Consider the following 21912-nt stretch of genomic DNA (forward strand, 5'->3'; position numbering starts at 1 on the left):
CAAACTGATGGAGAGATGTAGCAGGGACCCCCTACTATATATATTGTATAAAATTGTGTTTTATATCAAACTGGGCCTAGTGCCATGGTTAAACATAGCTACCCTGTTATGGTGCATTCAATTCTAAGATATTCAGTGACGTGCGGTGAGGTTAGCGAAGGGGTTCATGGCTGGAGAGGCGCTGACTCTTTCAAAATCAGATTTACAAATATATGATATATTCAGCAGAGAGGAATGCGCTCTCACAAATGCAACAAATTCAACCACATCTAGATGATGTGTTTGAATTTCCAGAGGTCTCGCTCTTACCTTGTCCAAGATATGGGCCTTTTACAAAAATGACCCATTTGGTCCATAGTTACTATGACATTTTTCCCAATTTTGGAGAAAAAAAGTCTGCAAACTTATTTTTCCTCATTGTTAAGTATTGATTTCTTATAATTAATGGATGTTATCTCATAATTATGCCTTAGCATCTGATCTGATAATTATGCCTTAGGAACTTGTAATTATACTTCAGCAACTCATAATTATGACTTAGTATGTCATGATTATGATATTGTAGTTCATAATTACGACCTTGTATCTAATACTTATAACATACTATTTCATAATTATAAGAAAGACACTTAAGAATGGGGGAAAATAAGTTCTAACCCTAACCCTGTCCTTACCCAACAACCTTTTAGGTGGCAGATAAGACTCAAATCCAATGTGAATATTAAAAAAAATAGTTTTGTCTGCAGTGTGGCTCACTGTATTATAAAAACCATGTGGACATTGTGCTTGTGTATCCACTCAGGCTCTGGAAGTGGAGGGGATATTTGGTTTCCATTGTGGGTCACCCTGCATCTGGCACAAACATTACAGTACATCCTCTTCCTCATGCTACATAAAAAAAATAGCACACTCTGCCATTCTGTCCATTGAATCAATTTTAATAAATAAATACAGAAAAATAAGTTAATCTCTCCGTAGAGACACGGCTCTAGTTACAATGCAGGTCAGCAGACACAGACACACCTGGGAGAGACAAGCTACACTTAGACAGGAACAAACAATGAGATCTTATGCTTTCAAGGTTGATGAAATACGAGCAGATTCTACACGGATTGCTCTCCTTATAGAGCTGCAGACCTTATGATCACAAGGTCCTAAGATAAGAACCCAATGTCCTGTAGGCATGAAGCAGGAGGGAGCTGTGTTGACTGAGGAGGGAAGATGTAGCTTATTATACACGCTTTGGCCTTCTTGTGCTCTACAGCTCATCCCGCACCAGAGCTTGTACGGTATGAATAACACCAAACTGAGGGATCTTCACTTTAGATTACACCGGTTAACGCTCTGAAGCACCGACAAAGCTATCCACCGACTCCATCTCACGGCTCTTATTAAAGCATCCATCTACAGAGGGAATACTGTGTGCGGTTCATTCAGTGGCTCACCTCACAGTATTGTACATGTTACAGTCGCACAGGGAGGAAAGGCCCTGTTCAATCCAAAACACATGGAGGTATATTGTGATAAATAACAGTAACACCATGCACGAGGTCATCCCTAAGAATGAGTAAAGAATTAAAAGTGAATATCTTTACCATGTGTTTTAAAAAAATTAAATCTTTTATATTTGCAATTCCACCATAAAACAAAGTTAAATATCAAACTTTAATATGATTTAAAATGATATTTCTAAACAGATACCATGGAAGACCTGCATCCCAACAACAGTATAACACAGGTTAGGAAATGTCAAATGATCATATTTCATTCTTTCTGTTAGAGTTTAGATTAGAAAGCCATAAACCTGAGTGAGCATCAGGTCTTGCAAAGGAAAAGATGCCACTAAGAGCGATGATGTCATATCTTCACGTCTTGAGCTTTTTTTTGTTACAGCCGGAACGAAGGTGACAACACTGCCACATGAAGTATGAACTATAGTAGGCACCTAATACACAAACACAAAGGTCCGTAGCTTATTTCAATAAAACAGTTACAACCGTCACACTTCTCTTTGACAAGCGTGTGTGTCGAGTCTCGCCTCCTGCTGTCGTCCGGCCTACTCCGCCCCTCTTCTCTCTGTAAGGTGCAGCGTCGGGCGTACTGAGCTGAACAATAGAACACGCTCTACTGTAGCTCCTGTCATTGTCAGCATGCAACTGTACACAGCAGCAAAAAGAATGAGCTTTGATTACGTCGCAGTGCTGTTCTGCACACCGGCTCTGGTTGATTACATAGTGAGCCCCGTGCTAGAACGTAATGTGTGTAAAGGTGTGGTCTGTACGAGTGCAGGTATGATGCTGTACACTTTGATATTTGCATGCTGAATGCCTTTGCATTTGTCTCTGAAGGTCTCTCCAGCATGGCGGCTCCTGTGGGAGCTGTGGGCTCTGTGGCCTCCTGCAGGCTGCTGGGAGCTGAGGGAGCAGCAGGTTGACTCTGGAGTGCAGCAGCACCCTGGCTCAGTCAGCCTACAGCACATGGCAGCAGTTGTACTGAGCCAGTGGCAGTATCTTGGACTTTTTGTGCGTGGGTATGTTGAAGGCCAGAGCTTTCTCACACAGGGGGAACTGGAACAGCCTCTCACGCAGCTTGATGCTGTGCCGCTTCCCCGACTCCGCCCTCGGAGCGGCAGCGTCTGGCCCCGCATCCCGAGACCCCACAGCGCTGTGGGGTTGCGATCTGTCTGTTTGGAGGTCGTCTCTTTCGCCTTCCTCCGTTCTTTCCATTTGTTTCCCGCCTCTTCCTGTTCTTTGTGGCCCCTTCCCGTTCAGGCTGAGTCTCGGGGAGGGTAGCGGGTGGGAGGGGGCAGAGATGTGCTGGGATCCGTCCTGAATGAGCAGAGGATGTGGTTTGTTGGTGTTGTTGTTTAGCTCGGCCTCCTCCTCCTCGCTTCTCTCCGGGGTTGTGGGGTCTGGCTCTCCCTGGCAGCACTGCACTGCCAGACCAGGCAGCTGTGGTAGTGGGACCTCAGATGTTTGAGTGACAGGCTTGTGTCCTTCACTGCTAGGTTGGTCTGAGATGACATGCCCGCCCTCTCCCGCCCCTATTTCCATTGCTATCTTTTCCTCTGTCCTTCCCTCTATCACCTCCCCTGTGTTTCCTATTCTGGGCTCTTCTTCCTCTCTGTCCTCTCCTTGATCATCTGCACTCTCTACTGCCACTGCCACTAATGAAGGCTTTGACGGGGAACCTTCACCTTCTTCGTTCAGACTATCCTCCTCCTCTTCCTCTCCTTCCTCGCAGATCTGCTGAAGCGCTGCTAGGGTTTTAACCACAGCTGGCTCTTCCGGCGGAGGCGGATGAAGGCTCAGGCTGAGGCTGGGCCTCCAAACCTTCTGAGGTGGGGGCCTTGCGGCGAGAAGGTCCCCGCTCTCTGGCACTCCTGGGCGGTGGGAGATGGGCGACAGGGCCCCTGACAGCCAGTGAGGCGGAGCTTCTGGACTGAGCAGAGCGTTCTCCAGCCCCTGCAGCCACTCGTGAGCTTCCACCTCTTTGAGTGAAGCGCGGCAAGACGGATCCTTCTGGAGCATGCTGGAGATCAAACTGACAAGAAAGAGAGAGAGAGAGTTTAATGTTTGCATGGATACACACAACTATGTCCCAGACTTTGACCTTTGACCTGATTTAGATCAGATCTAAGTCATCTTTTGCACGTAGAGGTGTCTTCAGGGCTATTCTCTCCTGAAATGAAGTGCGTTGTCATGTGAGCGAGGGCTAAGTCACATGAGGAGTGCTGAGTCAGCTTTTCCAGGATGTTTGAAACCAAAGACTACGCAGCAAATCACTCAGATGAAGGTTATTTATATGTTTCACCTTCTGGCCACAGATAGAAACAAATGGATGTTGTTGCAGTGATGTGTGGATATTTGGGAAAGGCTAGAGATTCTATTGGACGTATAAATAGTGGCTGTTTTGTAGCTGAACCTGTTTAAATGCCGCTACGCTGAAATGATGCATGACTTCTGATCTATCCTACATTTTTGTTCTTGGACCTTGTAGCAGGTTTGTGCCCTCATTCCTCCATTAGGCCTTGTTGGAGGTATGATCTGTGTCCATCAGTGTGTGCACTCACTCTCTGCAGTCGCTTGAAACATGTTCGGGGACGGAGTAACGGCAGTCGAGAATCATGACCAGAGTCTCGCTGTCGTTGGTTTCCTGGAAGGGAGGGACGCCACACACCAACATGTAGAGGATCACGCCCAGAGACCAGATATCTGGAACACACACACACACACACACACACACAGGCACAGGAATGAGCCTTAAATAGGAAATCCTCTCCAGCCTTAAAATAAGTCTCCTGTCCTTCTGCTTTCCTGCCAAAACACAATGGAAGTGCTTGACTGCGTTAATGAAGAGTGACAATACAACGGTAACCATTTCATATGTTCCAGACAGCTGGGTTTGGTTCTTTTGACCTCTGACTCTCTGCACGCACGCACAGAGGCAGACAGGCCTTCCTGCTGCAGACAGACAGTGCTGACAGTGTGTTCCCTTTCCCATCTCCTCCTTTCCTTCCCCTTCCCCTCCTCCTCCTCCCCACATATCCCCAGGCAGAAACAGTGACGAGGAGGAGGAGGTCCATGTAAACTCAGAACAGCCTGAGTGAGAACACTGTGGCCACTTCTCTCTCTCACACACACACACACACACACACCCCCACACACACACACACACACAGACAGCAAGCAGGGGGAAAGAGAGCTGAGGGCTGAAGGCCATAACAGAAGGCTTGTTGTGATCTTGAGCTATTCTCAGAACGATCTCACTTTGCGTGTCTCCCTTTTGTTTTTCCCCCAAACACTGAAAACACAAACTCGGCACAAACCCTGATGTATCACGAGACAGACGTCCACCTCGTACAGAACATACACACATTACCCAGGAGTTATTTCTTGATTTTCCAGTTCTCGGTCTCACTGGGATCACTGACATCTTCAAACGCCTCTGTCATCATTCAAAATGAGTTCTATCAGTCAATCACACATGATTCATTCATGAGGATTAATTTCACAACAACTCAGATATACAGGAGCCTTTTTTTTAACACTTTATTGGAGTTTTAAGGGAAAGAATAGTAGCATATTGAGGTAATATTGACTTTTGCTCCCTCGGTTATTTCCTTCACTTGCAGTCTTAATAACACTCTGGTAGTCCAAATGTCTGAAAAAACTAAAATATCCAGATTTAGCATGTCATTTAGCCATGTAACTATTACCCTCATGTGCTAGCCTTGTATGATAAAACCCTCAACGGATCAAATTGTATTCCAAGCACTGCGTTTTGTTCATATCCCAGATCTATTGATGCATTGTCTCAGTCACGAGTGTGTTAACCATTTGACTATTGTCCCCGTTACACACATGATGGTCCAAACAACAGCCCTCAGTCTTCTTCTAGCGGAGTACACACAAGCACGCTGACGGCCACGACCCCGTCCCTCTGTCCCTCTGTCCCTCTGTCTCGAAAAGAAGCGGTTATGCAACAGGGGAGGAGGAGAAGTGGCTGAGTGCTGGGAGTGTTCTCTCTCCTCAGCTCACTGGGGAATATCGCACTCTCTCGCCGCGCGTTGCTGAGTTGTTGACGGCACAAGCGTGAAGTCCGTGCGCCACGTGTCCACGAGATCGAACGCAGGGCGGCGAGCTTCTTCTTTTCAAAAAACAGATTCAGGGCCTCAGATGCAGAACTTTGTACGCAGATAAGCAGTAACGCAAAGAGAAGGAGGCGAGGAGGCGAGGAGGCAAGGAGGCGAGGAGGCGCTGCGTGACTCTTAATGGCCTCTAGTGGGCGCTCAGGCTTGATGGCAGCCTCTGAGGTTTATCATTTAAATCCAAATACGTCATTAGGGGGCAACAAGGACGTCCCGTTGCTAAAGCTCTGAGAGATGCGCAACGTGACCTTATATGGCATCCAGCATGACCAACCCTCTTTAATTCCATAAGGGCTAAAGATACAGAAAAATACAGGGAAGACTAACTTCTGACACTGTCTCAACTAAACCTGAGCATTCTAAGTATCACTGTGGATCACTATGGAGCAGCACAGGGGAGCAACTATCATTTACCGCACAAATATTCAGTTACTTCATGTTTTAAAGCATATTATGTCACTTTCTAGGCAGTTCAGTGCAACTTTTATCCAACTCACACTACCCACGACTATATTACCCTCTAAAATAAGGGAAAAGTATGATCCCTTTCCTCTTTTAAGCTGAATCCTAACAGCACCCAACAAATATACTGTAGAGGTGGAAAAGTGTGTGTTGACATAAACACTCCAGCCGCCTCCAGGCTGTTGGGGAAAACACTGACGAAGGAGTTTTGTCTGGGAAAACTGTGACCCTCGCTATCTTTAGTGAAACCTCACTTCCCTTCACACACGTCAGAGAGTTTGGACGCGCCTCGTTTCCACCAGGGGGTTTTGGGAATTATCCTCCCATCAAGTTATAATCCCATGTTAATTTTTGGTTAGACAATCAAACAGCAAAATATATGAGCTGTGTTCACATGTGTGTGTGTTTTAAGGATGGATTTCTATCACACATTATAACCACGCGTCATTTAAAGCGTCTGTGTGAATGACGAGAACACACAGAGCTCGACAGTGAGAGCGCTTCACTCGCATTTGCGTCTCAAAATAGCTGCGGGCGAACTGTAGAATATATTTAGGAGCATGTGTGCAAATAAAAAGTGTGATGAAACTCAGGCCAAGCATTCAACATGGTGTATACAGTTTAAAGCAGTTTAAAGTAGAACAAAATGGCATAATTATTAAATAAATACCGTTTGAAGCACCTAGTGTACTTTTTGTATTCAAATAAATTAAATCATTTAGCTTGTTAATGTCTGCTCGTATCCCTTCATTAAGGAAATACAGATTATTTGATACATTTGAATTGCGGCCTTAAAGTTGTGTATGTGCTGCTGTGTGTGTCAAGGTAGGAGCACATGTTCTCCTCGGGAAAAAAGGTAAACATCAAGCCGTGTAGAAACCAGCTGACAGTGCCCATCTGTGTCACCTCCTTCTCCTCCCTCCCCCACACACAGAACATCACACTGCACACAGCACACACACACCATCTGGGTAGCTTATTATTATCTTAATAACTACGCTGCAAAGTACCATTGCTCAGTTGGAACTGTCAAATTATTTTCTCATTAGGAAGCTTTCAGGCACTCACTCACGCACGCACACACACACACGCACACACACACACACACACACACACACACACACACACACACACACACACACACACTCCTACACTTCTAAGACCAACCAGGTCGGGTTGAGAAGTGTGTGAACGCTGCGGTAATGATGACTTGCAGCCATTCTCTGTTTTTATTTCATGCGAAGCCAGGTAGCATTTTCGACATAAATTGACACACACATGCATGCACAAACGGAGAAAGAGAGAGAGAGAGAGAGAGAGAGAGAGAGAGAGAGAGAGAGAGAGAGAGACAGAGAGATTGTGTGTGTGTGAGAGAGAGAGAAAGAGAGAGAGAGATGAGCAGATCTTATGCAACAGCATGCAGCCTTTATCTTTGTCAAAGAGGCTGTGGCTTTTCCTGTCACTCCTCAACATCATATGACTATCAGCAAACATACATGCACACACACACACACACACACACACACACACACACACACACACACAAACACACACAGTAACATCGCTCAAAGGCATAAAGTGAGAGAAAATCACACTCATGGAGCATTCAGTGCTCAGGACCCATAATGAATATAGAATCAGCCTGAGAGAGGGAGGAAGGGAGGGTGGGAGAGAGTCAGTGTGTGTGTGTGAGAGAGAGAGAGAGAGAGAGAGAGAGAGAGAGACGGAGAGAGAGAGAGAGAGAGAGAGAGAGAGAGAGAGAGAGAATAGATGGGTTTATGAGTCACCTTACTAAGCTCAGCTCGCATAAGAACATCAGCATTACACATGCATGCATTCACACACACACACACACACATACATACACACACACACACACAATCATGGTAAGAGTTTACAATAGATTTCAATATAAGAGATTACTGCTCCTTAGGTTAAAGACTCTTTAACGTAAAGGGAGTGTATTAGACGATAATGGATGCCTGCATGTGGACAACAGGAACTAACTGATGTGAGCGCTGTTTCTTCACTTCTCGTTTTAATATACTGCTACTCTCCTATACTTGATCTTGGTTCTTAGATTACACTTTCGGCTCTCCCTTGCAGCTCGCTACGCACACCGACCCATCAGGAGATGTAGTGCTTATAAATGAAGGCAAACTCCTTCCATGAGGCCGGCTCCTGATTGTATTTGGGCGCCATTTGTAGAGAGACGCTGAACAAAAACTGCATTCACTTTAAAGCCATTATGTTCAATGCACAACAACAACCACACTGCCGCTCCGCTATACAAAGTGACATCTTCATCTGGCGTGATGGGATCACATATCTGGGCTCAGGTGTGTATCATGTTCATGTTACAGAGCTTCAGTTCTCTCTCTCTCTCTCTCTCTCTCTCTCTCTCTCTCTCTGTCTCTGTCTCTCTCTCTCTCTCTCCCCGAGCACACAACTACTGTATGCCATTGGTGCACCAGCAAAGAGCACCGGTAGGGAAACAAACCTGCAGGTCAAAGGTTACGCCTTTGTGAACACAACACATCAACTTTATCTTAGCCCTCGGCCTAAGGCACATTGCACAAATTACTTAACAATACAAATACAATACATCTTTTAATCCTAGTATTTGCCAGAATGAATTATGTCCAACTCTTCCCAAAAAGATGACCAACCTCCCTAAACAGAACGTACAAGGACGTTTCTGCTTTTCTATAATGTCATTAATACCCACAATTGGTCTGCTTTAAATACACACACACACACACACACACACACACACACACACACACACACACACACACACACACACACACAACCACACAGACAGGCAGACAGACAGATGCTGGTGAAGCAGTTTGTCCAATGCCGAGTGTGGCCGCTTGGCTCAGGACTATCCAGCATGCTTAGTCTGACCCAGATATATGTGCTAATCCTCACAGAAACACACACACACACACACACACACACACACACACACACACACACACACATCCAGAAACATCCAGAAACATCCACACAGGCACAATACAAACAATACACACAGTCCAATACATTAATGTATAGCCAATGCATACAAAGGGTCACAAAGTGAACAAATATGGCCACACACGCATAAAAAAATCAATCAATCAATCAATCAATCAATTGAGGCACACAGTAACATATGTTGTATATGCACACGTCCATCAGCTGATGTTGGCAGATGGGTTTTTTGAGAGATTGTCATTGGAGCTGAATGTTGCCGCTGTGTAAAATGTGATCTGAGACATTTGTTGTCATTTTGCCCAGTCATAAGAATTCGAAAATATTTGAACTACATTTATGATTCTTTAGACCCATACTCCTCTGAACACACATTTCTAAGGCTGTTCTTAAAATAGAACTGATAAGGATTATGTAGGTAAGCCTCAGCTCTGATTTGAAAGTACAGTATACAAAGACTTTATGTTGATATCAGCAAAGTGAAATCAGTGATTATGTAACATGCTTGGCTAAACCTTGGCAACAGTTCAATTCAGCACTTCAAGAGACAAGGCATAGAGCACTCACCCACAGCTGGAGCATCATACTCTTCTCCCAGAAGGATCTCTGGAGCCGAGTACGCCAGCGAACCACAGCTGGTGGCCAACATCATCCCGGGTTTGAATAAGTTGCTGAAACCAAAGTCTGTCAGCTTCACTGCCCCCTGTTGGGGAAAGAACACCACGTTTTCGGGCTTCAGGTCGCGGTGCACCACGTGGAGCTGATGGCAATACGCCACGGCGCGCACAATCTGGGCAAAGTGGCGCTTGGCGGTGCTCTCCACCACGCCTCCTTCGTGGCGGAGGATGTAATCGTAGAGGTCACCTCCCTCAGCCAGCTCCATAATAAGGTAGAGAGTTGTGGGCGTGTCGATGACTTCGTAAAGGCGGACAACGTTTGGATGCTGCACCAGCCTCATACACCTGAAAATGGTTTGTTACCGCCATGGAAAAACAAAGAGAACATTTGATAAGTAGTAGAATTTCTAAATGTTGATGATTCTTTCTTTCTTTTAAAACACATAGCTGTTGGAGCTCCACTATTTAGACTTCTCAAGGCTCACTACTGTAATATCAGTCTCTCTGTCCATTAAATGACCTAAAAAGGCTGACAACATACTGCTACCACTGGTTTACACTCAGCATAAGTGCTCACTTTATCTACACTACCTCCATACAAAGCATTTAATAATTAATATTCTTTACCTTACTTCCTGTAAAAGGTGGCTTCTTGCCATGATATCAAGTTTTGTCTTGTCAATCATCTTGACGGCAACTAGTTGCCCAGTGCTGACATGACGGGCTAGTTTGACGATGGCAAAGTGACCCCTCCCCAAAGTCCGCCCCAGATGGTACAGTCCACTGAGATCAGAGCGAACGGAGCCCCCCCTGGTATCAACATGATCAGATCCACTCTGGACTGGGTGTATGTCTCCATGTGAGTCCATGTTGGAAACTTAAAGAGAGTTCAGAAGTGGTGGAGACTGGGAGGGGGTTGAATTGGAGGGTTACACTAAGTGGAGGGGACTCAGGAAGGGGGGTTGGGGGAAATGACACAGGAGAAAGGCTTTGAGAAGGTTTCAGGTACAGAGGGAGGGTGCAGAGCAGCAAGGGTCCTTACTGAAGGGGAGTCGCCTGGGAGGAGAAAGAAAACACAAGTCATTTACAGTTCAGAAAAAAAGACTGTTGATAATTTTGTCCTTGAAACAAAGGGAGCTTTGAAATTCTGTCTGTCAGCTGCTGCACTTCTCCCACAGAGCAGGTCTAGACTGTACTCTTTAAAGACACAGCAATGCTACTGGATAATTGAGATCAGCAGAATTATTGCTTTGACTCGCAAACATTGATTTATTAACCATCATTAGAGTCTATAAGCTTGATGACGTAAGTCTTATCATAAGGCAGTACATTTAGCTCCCTACGATGCTGAAGGCCTTGTTTGGCTCTATCTCAGATAACATCATCCAGCATAAATGGCATCCAAGATCAATACTGTAACAGGAAACCATAATGTACGTTTGTGTGTTTGTGCTCATGTCCGCGTGTGTTTGTGTGTTATTTGTGCCTGTGCGGCTCAGAGGGCAAGAGGGTAGCATTAGGCCCAATGATGTCATCTTCAGATACTCCCCATGGTAACAACTTCAGGTGCTGTCATCTTCATTATCATTCTCTGGTCACCCTGTGAGACAGCACTCACATTGGACTGTTGTGGTGCTAAGTGAGTGCATGTATCTACAGTATATCTACGTGTTAACCCAGTGATAGACCAGCAGCCCTTCCAAGATGAAGCTTATGTCTTGCTGGCACAGCCTATAGGACCCATGACACTGCACCAGATGGGCAGGAATAGAGAAAGGAAGGATGGGGTAGGGCTAAGATGGGAGTGCTGGTTAAAGCAGAGTTTGTTCCTTTGGGCTCAGAAAATATAAGCCTACAAACAGTATTCTGATGTTTTGATGTTTTGTTGCTCAATTCAGATGCATCAGTATCTAGCTACATTGTAAAAAGCTAGATGGTTGTACAGGTAGGTGGAATACCTGCCTGTCATACCTCAGATAGTACAGTAGGGTCAACGTTGTTTTTATTTATATTGGTCTCAAATCTTTATTTACAATTACTGTCTTTTTGATAATAAACTTTAATAGTCAACTTTGACACCACCTTCCTCTGTTTGCTGATGTTATGTGCAAAACATGTGCCTATAATTTGATTGTTAAGTATATATTACTTGTTACTTTATTGTTTTTAACTGTCCTTGTAATTATTGCTCCATAGTATGTTGTTACCGGCTTTAAAGACGAAAGCAATTCATTATCAACAACTTTTGCAAGAGAGCAAACACTATAAATTAACTACTGAACAGTATTATTTTGAATCAAGGCAAATGTATCCTTCATTATATTCACCATCGTCATCCTCACTTCTTCACCATCAACAACCTTTCTCACTGTCAGTACCTCCACCATCATCCTTCATATCTAATTCCTTACAAGCTGCGTCACACAGCAACAGACAACCACATCCTTCGCTAAACTGTCGTAAAGTCGTCGTTACCATGTGTGAGCGTACTTGTGTGAACAGTTTTATCTACGTAGTTTTGCTGTGGGCTGTGTACAGGCCAGCACTTAAGTACTTAGCTGCAGTCCGGAGTTGGCTCATGTATTCATCAAACTGACTGTTAAACACCTCAAACGGCCGTTTCCATTATCTGACACACACACACCGATAACAATAACGCCACATTTATAACACGGCGCTACCTGGCTAGCGCTGGCTCTTTATAAAAACACACCACTACTCGGTGCTAACTTACCATTGTGTGAAAAATGTCCCGTAGCTACGCGCTGCTCGGGCAAACCGTTGGCTGTCGTTGTCGGAATTTAAGTGTAGAAAATGACGGCGTCAGTTTCCGTTTCTGTTTGATAATTGTCCATACTGAGCGCGCGCGTGTGTCAGGACTTTGTCATGACGACGGGCCGAGCTAATGCATTGCCGGAGTCTGCTGCTGCGGCCGTGAGCGCGCGCACAGAGGACAGGGACGCAGCGGAACGGACAGACAGTACAATCGAGTGCGCGCGCGTGCATGTGCAATGTCCTCCCAGCTTCCTTCTGACGTCAATGCATTCCGAGCCGCGAGCGAGGCTACGGCCAGAGTGTGAGAGAAAGAGAAGGAAAGGGGGGAGAGAGTGGAACCAGGGGATGGAACCAGGGGAGAGAGAGAGGGAGGGAGAGGGGAGAGGGGAGGGGGGAGGAGAGAAGGAGATAGACAGAGAGTTGGTGTTGAGGGAGGCGGGGGCGATGGAGAGAAAGAGAGAGAGACAAAACTAAAGAGGACTGTGTGAATGGATGCTGGTGGAGTCCAAGAACATGTTATGCAACTGAAAATTAATCTAAAAAAAACATCCAGCAAGGAACAATGAGCCATGTGATCACACACACTAACACACATGATTTCCTCCTCACTTACTTACTTTCCTGAGTTTAAACAGTAAGGAGTCAAATTAAGACTTCTTCACTCGACGTCTTGGAAACCCATGAATTGAATTTTAGCAGAAAATTACGCAAAAATGTCTCTAAAATACTTACATAGGGGCTTGAACACAGTGAACTGTCATTTTCAGAAGGATGTCATGATATGATTTTCATTTTGTATCTGCTTGATGTTGAATCTGTTCGTATGTTCATATTCACAAATTCATGAATCCTGTGTTTCTTTTTTGTCATATCCTAAAAAACGCTCATCTGTTTGATGACCTCATCCAGCTCCTCTTTGTTTCATCTCAGAATTCAGCAGAATGACAGAGCCCTCTGGTGGTTTCTTTCTTTCTTTCTTTCTTTCTTTCTTTCTTTTTTCTTTCTTTCTTTCTTTTTTCTTTCTTTCTTTCTTTCTTTCTTTCTTTCTTTCTTTCTTTACCAAAATTTTTAGCCACGTCTGTATGTTCTGATCATGTTTTTAATCCTATTGATGTATATACATATACATGCATTGATATGCGTGGAAAAAACATCCTTAATGCCAACAAAAAATGTACAACAGTGATGAATTTGTTCAATTTATTATGGAAAAAGTCTATTTTCATAATTAACAGAACATACAGTATACAAATCAAAGCTAATCAGGATGATGTAAATCTAGCACAAGTACAATTTCAATGGTCTGTAGAACATGGTGCAGCATTTGATATGAATAGCAGACTTGGATCCAAAACAGTGAGCATTTATAAAGACTTGGGGAAAGTTCCAATGTCCAGTGAGGCCCAAGGACAGACCAACAAGTAAGAAACAAGACCTTGTTATCACAATCAAAATGGCTGAAAAGCCTGTGAACACACTTTTAAGACTTTCAAGTTTAATTTTCAACCGCCTTCCTGGAGAAAACACTATCAACATAATTTAAATAGCACAGACAGGAAAGCTGAATTACTCAACAAAAAGAAATAAATTTAGGACATAAATACTTTTGCATATGTGTCGGTACATTGAGTTGACAACATGGCAGAGACTTCAGACTGGACATTATTCAATAGCACCAAAACTGCACTGTATGCTGTGCTGTATACTGTATATGTCCTGTTTAAAAAGTTTAGATTGTCTCTTTTGGTGAATAATTGTCAAAATGTAGCAAATGATTGTGCCTTTCAAATTTTAATTCATATACACCAGTAAAAGTGTCCAACCAGCGCCTGGTTTTAAGAACAACCACTCCTGCTGTGACAGTCAGTCTACCCTGATATCATCCAAAGCATAGGATATACTTGGTAAAACCCCATTCACACATGCAGTATATGCCAGTATAATGCTGGGTTGGTTCCAGCATAGGGTCATGTGTGAATGGGCACATCACTGATATGCTGGGATAATGCTGACATGGGTCTGTCGGCACGGTTACGCCCCTCTGACAAAAGACGAGAGTGAACCAATCGCAAGACTCCACTGATGACGTACTGTATTTGAATTTGGTGAAGAGTCACCTCACTTTGGTGGAAAATGTGGAGTTGTTGATAGTTTTCAAGAATTGAAATTGTGCAAACTACGGAAATAAGGGAACTCTTCCCAATCCACGCTGAGGACGGCAGGTGTCTGGGAGCTGCGGTTTTAATGTTTCGAAAACGTTCGTCTACTGTTGAAGATAAAATATTAATTATAAGAACAACAGCACTAGACAAAAACAGCTCCTCCACCCTCCTGTTTCGTTTCATGTTCGTTTTGAAGGTTGGCATCCATACTGGTGCATTATCGCCATCTGCTGGACCGGCATTTGTCATGTCTAACCCGGCAAGGCCCTGGCATGTATAAATAAGTGCAAAAGACACGGTACGGCACTATCCCTACACATATTTGCATGTGTGAATACTGAAAATCACTAGCGGTGCCTGAAAGGTTAAACCAGCATTATGGCATGATCTATGTGGGGCTCAAGAGACTTGACACACAGGGAACACACTGCTGTGTTAGAATCCATTTGATGCTCCTTGTCCTTAGTATGTGGCACAGGGCACGTGGAGGAATTGTTGAGAAATGCCTTTGCATTCAGCATTTGCATTAAGTTTTAATTTAACTTCATCATCTCAAATCATTTGATCTTGAGTACAGTGACAGACAATATTCTGAAAACAAACACCAGAGGAAACATTTGGGGCAGCAATCAGTGCTGCTCCCACTTTCCTCCTGATTGGTTTGCCAAAGCAGTGAGGTGGACAAACTATATGACCATGACACAGCACTATGGCCATTCACATGAAATAACCTACAGCATGTGTGTGTGTACTTTAGACCTTAAAGTCTATTTGGCCCTTTTTGCCTGAAGAATAAGATGATTGCTCTCAGACAAAATACTCAATTGCACCTTTTTCACAGTTTCATAGCTCACCTGTACCCAAGAATTTACTATTGTTTGTCACGTGTTTGGCATGTCACTGTTACGTGTCACAAGATCAGATCAGCACTGACTAATATGGGTTAGTTCAGTTTGGTGTAGTTTTACACATGACAGCTGGAGAGAGTGGGAGCGTTGTATTTATTGCCCACAACTGGATCAGAATCTTGCTGCGCAGGTTCACAACTAGCACCTACAATTAATACAGAAGTGCATTCTTGGGTACAGCAGAAATGGTTCACTATTCATGATTCTAGCTACCAATTTAGAGTCTAGCCAGAATCCCACTGCAAATGCCAAACCAATCTTTACGCTGCCATAATTATGCCTCAACATATGGCAGGTGATACTGTTCTTCCCTCTTGTTACAGCGTTTGGCTACAATTGCCAGGTAGAGCACCAGCAAAATAAGCCAGTAGCTGGCGTAGAGTAGCGTCCCTGCTATCAACAAGGCTTTCTCTGTTTCACTGAATGGCTCCCGTGTTTCACAGTAGATTGTATAAGCCACACCTCCAAGGAGCACCGCTGCCCACAATGTGACAGGCACAGCACCAATAAAGTTTACCACAATTTTCCTGCGGCCTGATGTGCCCCACCCGGCTTTGTTGATGGTAAGCAAGGCAAATATCTTGGCAGGGAGCAAACTGCTCATATAGAGCAGTGAGTAGAGAGACATGAAGATCATGACCAGGCTGCCTCGTAGGAAACAGGCGTAGGTGGCCTTCACCATTCCAACTAGCTGAACCGTCAACAGAAAGAGCAGAATGTTCCACAGCCTTCCACGGTAGAACAGATGGATAACCGTGGCAACCAGGAAGAAAGGGAAGAAGCCAGTGACCACAGACTCATAGGTCATCCAGAGGCTGTGCTTGTGGAACCACAGGGCATTGTAGAGCCACTCACGGAAATAAGACTTGCTCCATCGAGTTTGCTGGTTGAGCCAACGTAGATACTGGGTCGGTGTCTCAGTCTGGCACTGTGAACGTGCTGTGAACTTGGTTTTGTAGCCAAAGCTGAGGACCCGGTTGGTAAGGTGGCGGTCATCGCCAAAGCTGCATTTGGAGCCCAGGAAGGTCTGGTGGTACCAAGGCTCCAGGAAATGCTGGAGCAGAGAGTTCCTGTACATTCCCAGAGGGCCACTGATACATTGGACACACCCAAAGTAGGACTGGCAAGCCCGTTCTACGTTGAAGGCCATCCAGTAGCGCACACTGCTTAGGAAGGAGATCCATGAGTCATACTTGTTGAGGATCTGCAATAAGACAACAAGAGAGTGCAGAAACAGAGAGTGTTAACAAAAAAGGAAAACCCCTCCATTACAATTTTTTCCTTCCCTTCAATATTTGAGATTTTGAGGTACAGTTCAATTCAATTTCAATTCTATTTTATTCATTTAGTGCCAAATTACAATCACAATACATTCCTCAAATAATACTTTGAAAAATGAAGAATCATTTATTATATATATGGCCCATATCAATATTTTTTAGCAGCAATAGAAGTAATATTTAGGAATAGCTTGAAATTCAGTTTCAAGCTGTAATCAAAATGTATGTAGTAGTGATGTGTTTCACCTGTACGTCTCCCCCAACACCTCCCACCATTGGATCTTGTTCCAGGATTTTCACCATTTCTATGGTGCATGCTGGATCTAGAACTGTGTCTGAGTCACACACCTGAAAAAGCATAAAACAAACAGAAGATGAGGGTCAACTGTTGATCAGAGATGCGAGTCAGAATAACTGTTTGACTCACAGAAAGGGCACAGTGGCCATGCATCAGCTGGCTATCAAATAAGAGCTCTATGGGATTTGGAAAGCAAACAGTGTAACTGTACAACAAAACAAATTGATTGTGTCTGAAAATCCTTTCCAATGTTCTTAAGTGTCCAGTGTTTTTAGGATTTAAAAATATATGGCTCATTAAGTTACTGACACTCAAATTCATTTTGCAACTTCCAGCCAACCAACTACAGTAATGCTGAAAAGGATCCAAACCAAGTATACTCGACCTCTCATAAATAGAACATAGAACAGTCACTGAAATGAACATCTCTGGCTTGCCATTTATCACCCCAAAGACATTAAATAGGCGAGTGCTCTGAGGGAAACCCAAGTGCTGCAATATCATTGGAAAATTAACATTCATTTGACCGATTAGGTTGTGCGCCGCGCTTCCAAAGTTGTCAATCATGTGTCATGAACACGCAAAAAATGCTCCCCAGCTCCCACTGTGTGCTTGCCTGGGCTTGCACATTGAAATGTTCCAACGCTGTAAACAAAGCCATGGCAAAAAAAGAAACACCTGGGTCGAAAAAAAAGCTGCCTATTCCTCCTTTCCCAGTAACAGTCTACACAGCAAATAGGAAAACAGAGAAAAACTAAAGAAGGATTAAAAGCTCAGAGGGAAGAAACATGTCTGGGTCGGGATAAAACATGGATTAATATTAGCTGTGCCTTTATCCAAGGGAGAAATAACAAATACAGACAGAAGACAGATCTGTTGTGTGTATTGTGTTTTTACAATGACACCTGTTACAGTTATTACAAATTGTGTTAGATTTCAATAAAAAAAAATAAAAAACTGAGCTGTGCTAACAAAGAAAGGTTAAATCAACTAGCAAAGTCAACAGAGGACATACACCAACGCCTACTGCTGTGGAGGGAGGAAACACACTGAATACATGTGGAGCAAATGAAGGAACCCCAGCTGGGAGGTGAGCCACCAGAAATGCAGCTACACAGAAAAACAGCAAAGGCGAGGTAGAGTATGACCCAATCCACTTGCACTGCTGGGAGGACAAGGACGTTGGTCCGGAAGTACTGAGTATGGTTAGGTCTTGTCAGCCCTTTGCTGTCAAGACAAGGACGGAATCAGTACCTTGAACATTCATGGACAAGGTGGGATTAACAGGAAGACTCCTAGAACTCAAATAAATGGATCCTGGCCTTGGAGGAAAGCATTTCACAGCGGACATCTTTGAAATAGCAGGCCTGTCAACACTGAACAGGAGAAATACTATGGATCAAGGGGCATTTGGACTTTGGAGAAAACAAGTGTGGGAAGAACTCCGAAAGCAGTTACAGGACGCATTAGGTTAGAAGGTGAAAAGCTAAAGAAAGATACGTGTCCATCCAAGTTCCTGCGCACATTCCAATGTAGATGGAGCAAAGAGATAAGAAGCGTGTGGGGTTCAAATACAAAAACAGCTAACTGATAGTACAATTAGTGTTGGAGTGTCTTACCTGCACATAATCCACACTGTCCCCCAGGGCCTTGAAGGCAGTGTACATCACCTCCCTCTTGCCTCCCCACTCTTGCATGATACAAGAGTAGCGACAGCATCTGACCAAGCGAGCCACTCGAGCAGCCTCCTCCATGTGCACTGTGTTCCCTCCCACACACTGAACACCTCCTCCACACCCCTCACTGTGGTAGTTCCCCTTCCAAACCATACTGCCAGCCTGGTCTGCTCCACCCATCACCTCATGGAAAATGTCCATCATGTAACGGTCTTCAGGTCGGTTTCCATCCACCACCAACACCACTTTTAAGTCCGGGAAGGAGATTCGCCGAACACTGCGTAGGCACTTCCTTAGGTAGTCTGGGTCCTCCTGGAAAGCTGCTATGCAAAGGGCCACGGAGCGATGGAAGTGCTGTATTCGAGCAGGACTCCTCATCTGCCGATGTTCCAGGAAGGCAAAAAGGCTCTGCAGGAAGAGGTGGAGGGAGAGGAAGGCACCATAGAGGCCAAAGGAGAGGTGGTGCTGCTCTGTGTGGATGAACTGGTAGCCTTTACGTCAAAGGAACACAAGAGAAACAAGTGAAAACAACATGAAAGAAATTACATCCTTCAGGATTGTAATTCAGGAATATTTGTACACGTGTCTGTGTCTGTATGATATGATTTATATTAATTAAACACATAATAATTCACCTGTCACATAGGCCAGCAGGATGGTGAAGAGGACCACCGCAGCAAAAAGGGTGGTGACCACGATGTTTAGCGCATTCCTGCAGCGAGAGGGCATCTGCCAGGTGGACAAGTACATGGATGGGGGAAAAAAGGTCAGAATCTGAGAGTACGAGTTAAAGGAAAGGTTGACTTCTTATGAGGTTAATATGGTAAAGAAATCGAGAATATTGACTGAATAATAATGATAATAATGATAAAGGATGATCAGAAAGGACACCTACACCTCCTACACACACACACACACACACATGCACCAGAGGGGGCACCTGCGCCGTGAAGCAAGTTGGGGGTCAGTGCCTTGCTCAAGGGCACCTCGGCAGTGTCCCAGAGGCCAACTGGCATCTCTTTAGCAGCCAGCTGTCAGTCCATGCTTGGTCCACAGGAGACTCGAACCGGCTACCCTCTAGTTCTCCAAAGAGTCCCCTGTGGACTGAGCTACTGCTGCCTCAAAGTATAATAATAAGCAGGAACCCAGATAACATATTTGCACCTTTCAATCAGACATAGGAATTTGAAATTTGAAGCACAAATATACGTGGGGAGATGACTGTGAAAAGAATCACTGAAATCTGGCTTCATTCCCTGCCAGTCTGTCTGTGTTGCCAGATATTCCTCTCTCCATGATGTGCATACTCATGAGTCAGAGCCGCTGTACCGATGCATTTGCATTTGAGTGGCGTACACACGTTTCAAGAAGCAACACTGGCTAGTCTAGGTCTACATCCAGATAGCACTTTAACATGTAGATTTTTAAGTAACAACTCCAGGACAACCAAGTCACAACTTACCCAATTTAATTTTGGGGGCATACAATAAAGGTAAGCATTTCTCTGACCTTTATCTTTCTTATGCCATGATTTTCTTGCATTTTAACTTCATTTTCAAAGTGAGAAAACACTGAACCATAATGCTGATCCCAAACATGAATTACTGAGCCCAAACAGGCTCTACTGTATAGAGACAGGGTAGAGATAGGGTTTGTTTCCTCCGGTGATCCAGTTAAGTGGATTAGGTACCCCCTTAAAATGATATGACATACCAGGCACAGGGCCAGGAGTGCAATGCACAAAGTACCCAGTGCATTTCCAGTTCCTCTCATTATGTAGCATAACAAAGCCCAAAAGTCAAGTTTGATCACAAACTAGATTACAGCGGCTGCACCTCATCCCTCCATCACACTGTCCACCAGGATGCAGTTGTGGTAGTTACACCATCCTGTGCTGAAGTCTAACAAGGCAACATAGCAGACCATCACTGTTTGGCACGGCAACGCTGCCTCCATGCTCCTGCGTGGTTTTGAATGCACTGATTGCGAAGCTGGAGGAATATGCATCATCTGTCACTGGCAGTAAGTGTGATGACAATTTACCACCACCAGAACAATTTCTATTCACCCCAACCAGAAACCTTGGTTAAACAGTGAGGTTTGTTCTCAGAGCAGGTGGAAGGGTATCAAAACCATCACCTATTACAAAAAAGGTGGTGTTGAAAGACATCTTTAACACCTCACTCACCCAGGAAACTGTACCAACATGCTTCTAGACTGCCACTATCATCCCTGTCTCGAAATCGAAGAGTGTGAATGTGTCCTGCCTGAATGACTGCAGCCCCATGCTTCGAGGGACTGGTTATGGCCCACATAAAAGACCACCTCGACCCCAGCATGGACCCCCACCAGTATGCTGTAGTCCACCTGGCCCTCTCCCACCTGGAGAACAAGGACACTTATGCCAGGCTGCTCTTCCTGGACTTCAGTTCAGCCTTTTAAACAATCATCCCAAAAACCCTGGTGAACAAACTGACAATACTTGGACTGAGCCCATCCATATGCAACTGTGTCCTGGACTTCTTAACATATAGGCAACGGACTGTCAGAATCCACAACATGTCATCATCCCCTGTCATCCTTAACACCGGCTCCCCTCAGGGATGCGTCCTGAGCCCCCTGCCATGCACCCTGCTGACCTATGACTGCATAGCCCACTATGCCCCCCGGGCAGCCAAAATCGTCAAGCGTGCACACAACACAGCAGTTCTGGGACTAATCTCCCACAATGACGAGTCATTGTACAGGCAGGAGGTGGAACACCTGCACCTGGAGGTTTGGAGCAGAGGAAACAAGCTCAGCATCAATGTGAAAAACACAAAAGAGATGATTGTTAGGAGGGGCGACAACACCCTCCCTCCACTTAATATTGTAGGAGCAGATGTCGAGGTGCTCTCCAGCTTCAAGTACCTGGGAGTGCACATCGCAGACAACCTCAGCTGGAGCAACGACACAGCCAGCATCTTCAGGAAGGCTCACCGGCGCCTCTACTTCCTAAGGAAACTAAAGCGAGCTGGAATTAGCCCTTCGACAGGTGTGTGGTGGAAAGCGTGGTGGAAAACCGTTCTGCTGCAGACAGGAAGGGTCTGCAGCTGGTGGTGAAGT

At 44.7% G+C, this 21912-nt stretch overlaps 2 protein-coding genes across 2 annotated transcripts; both read right to left on the reverse strand.

Moving 5' to 3' along the window:
- Nucleotides 1-923: 923 nt before the first annotated feature.
- Nucleotides 924-12924, reverse strand: snrkb (SNF related kinase b). Its single transcript, XM_076142413.1, has 5 exons — nucleotides 12443-12924; nucleotides 10336-10764; nucleotides 9659-10053; nucleotides 4073-4214; nucleotides 924-3543 (listed from the first exon to the last, which is right to left on the reverse strand). Exons 2-5 carry the CDS (start codon nucleotides 10575-10577, stop codon nucleotides 2469-2471), a joined length of 1854 nt encoding a protein of 617 aa, XP_075998528.1. The 5' UTR covers nucleotides 10578-10764; nucleotides 12443-12924; the 3' UTR covers nucleotides 924-2468.
- Nucleotides 12925-15826: 2902 nt separating this feature from the next.
- has3 (hyaluronan synthase 3) lies at nucleotides 15827-19536 on the reverse strand. Its single transcript, XM_076142441.1, has 4 exons — nucleotides 19443-19536; nucleotides 18751-19298; nucleotides 17080-17181; nucleotides 15827-16757 (listed from the first exon to the last, which is right to left on the reverse strand). The coding sequence occupies exons 1-4, from the start codon at nucleotides 19534-19536 to the stop codon at nucleotides 15828-15830; spliced, it is 1674 nt and encodes a 557-aa protein (XP_075998556.1). The 3' UTR covers nucleotide 15827.
- Nucleotides 19537-21912: the final 2376 nt, after the last annotated feature.

Source organism: Genypterus blacodes, unplaced genomic scaffold, assembly GCF_046128005.1.
Source record: "Genypterus blacodes isolate CSIRO-AG114 ecotype Tasmania unplaced genomic scaffold, CSIRO-AGI_Gbla_v1 ptg000021l_1, whole genome shotgun sequence".
NCBI lineage: Eukaryota > Metazoa > Chordata > Actinopteri > Ophidiiformes > Ophidiidae > Genypterus > Genypterus blacodes.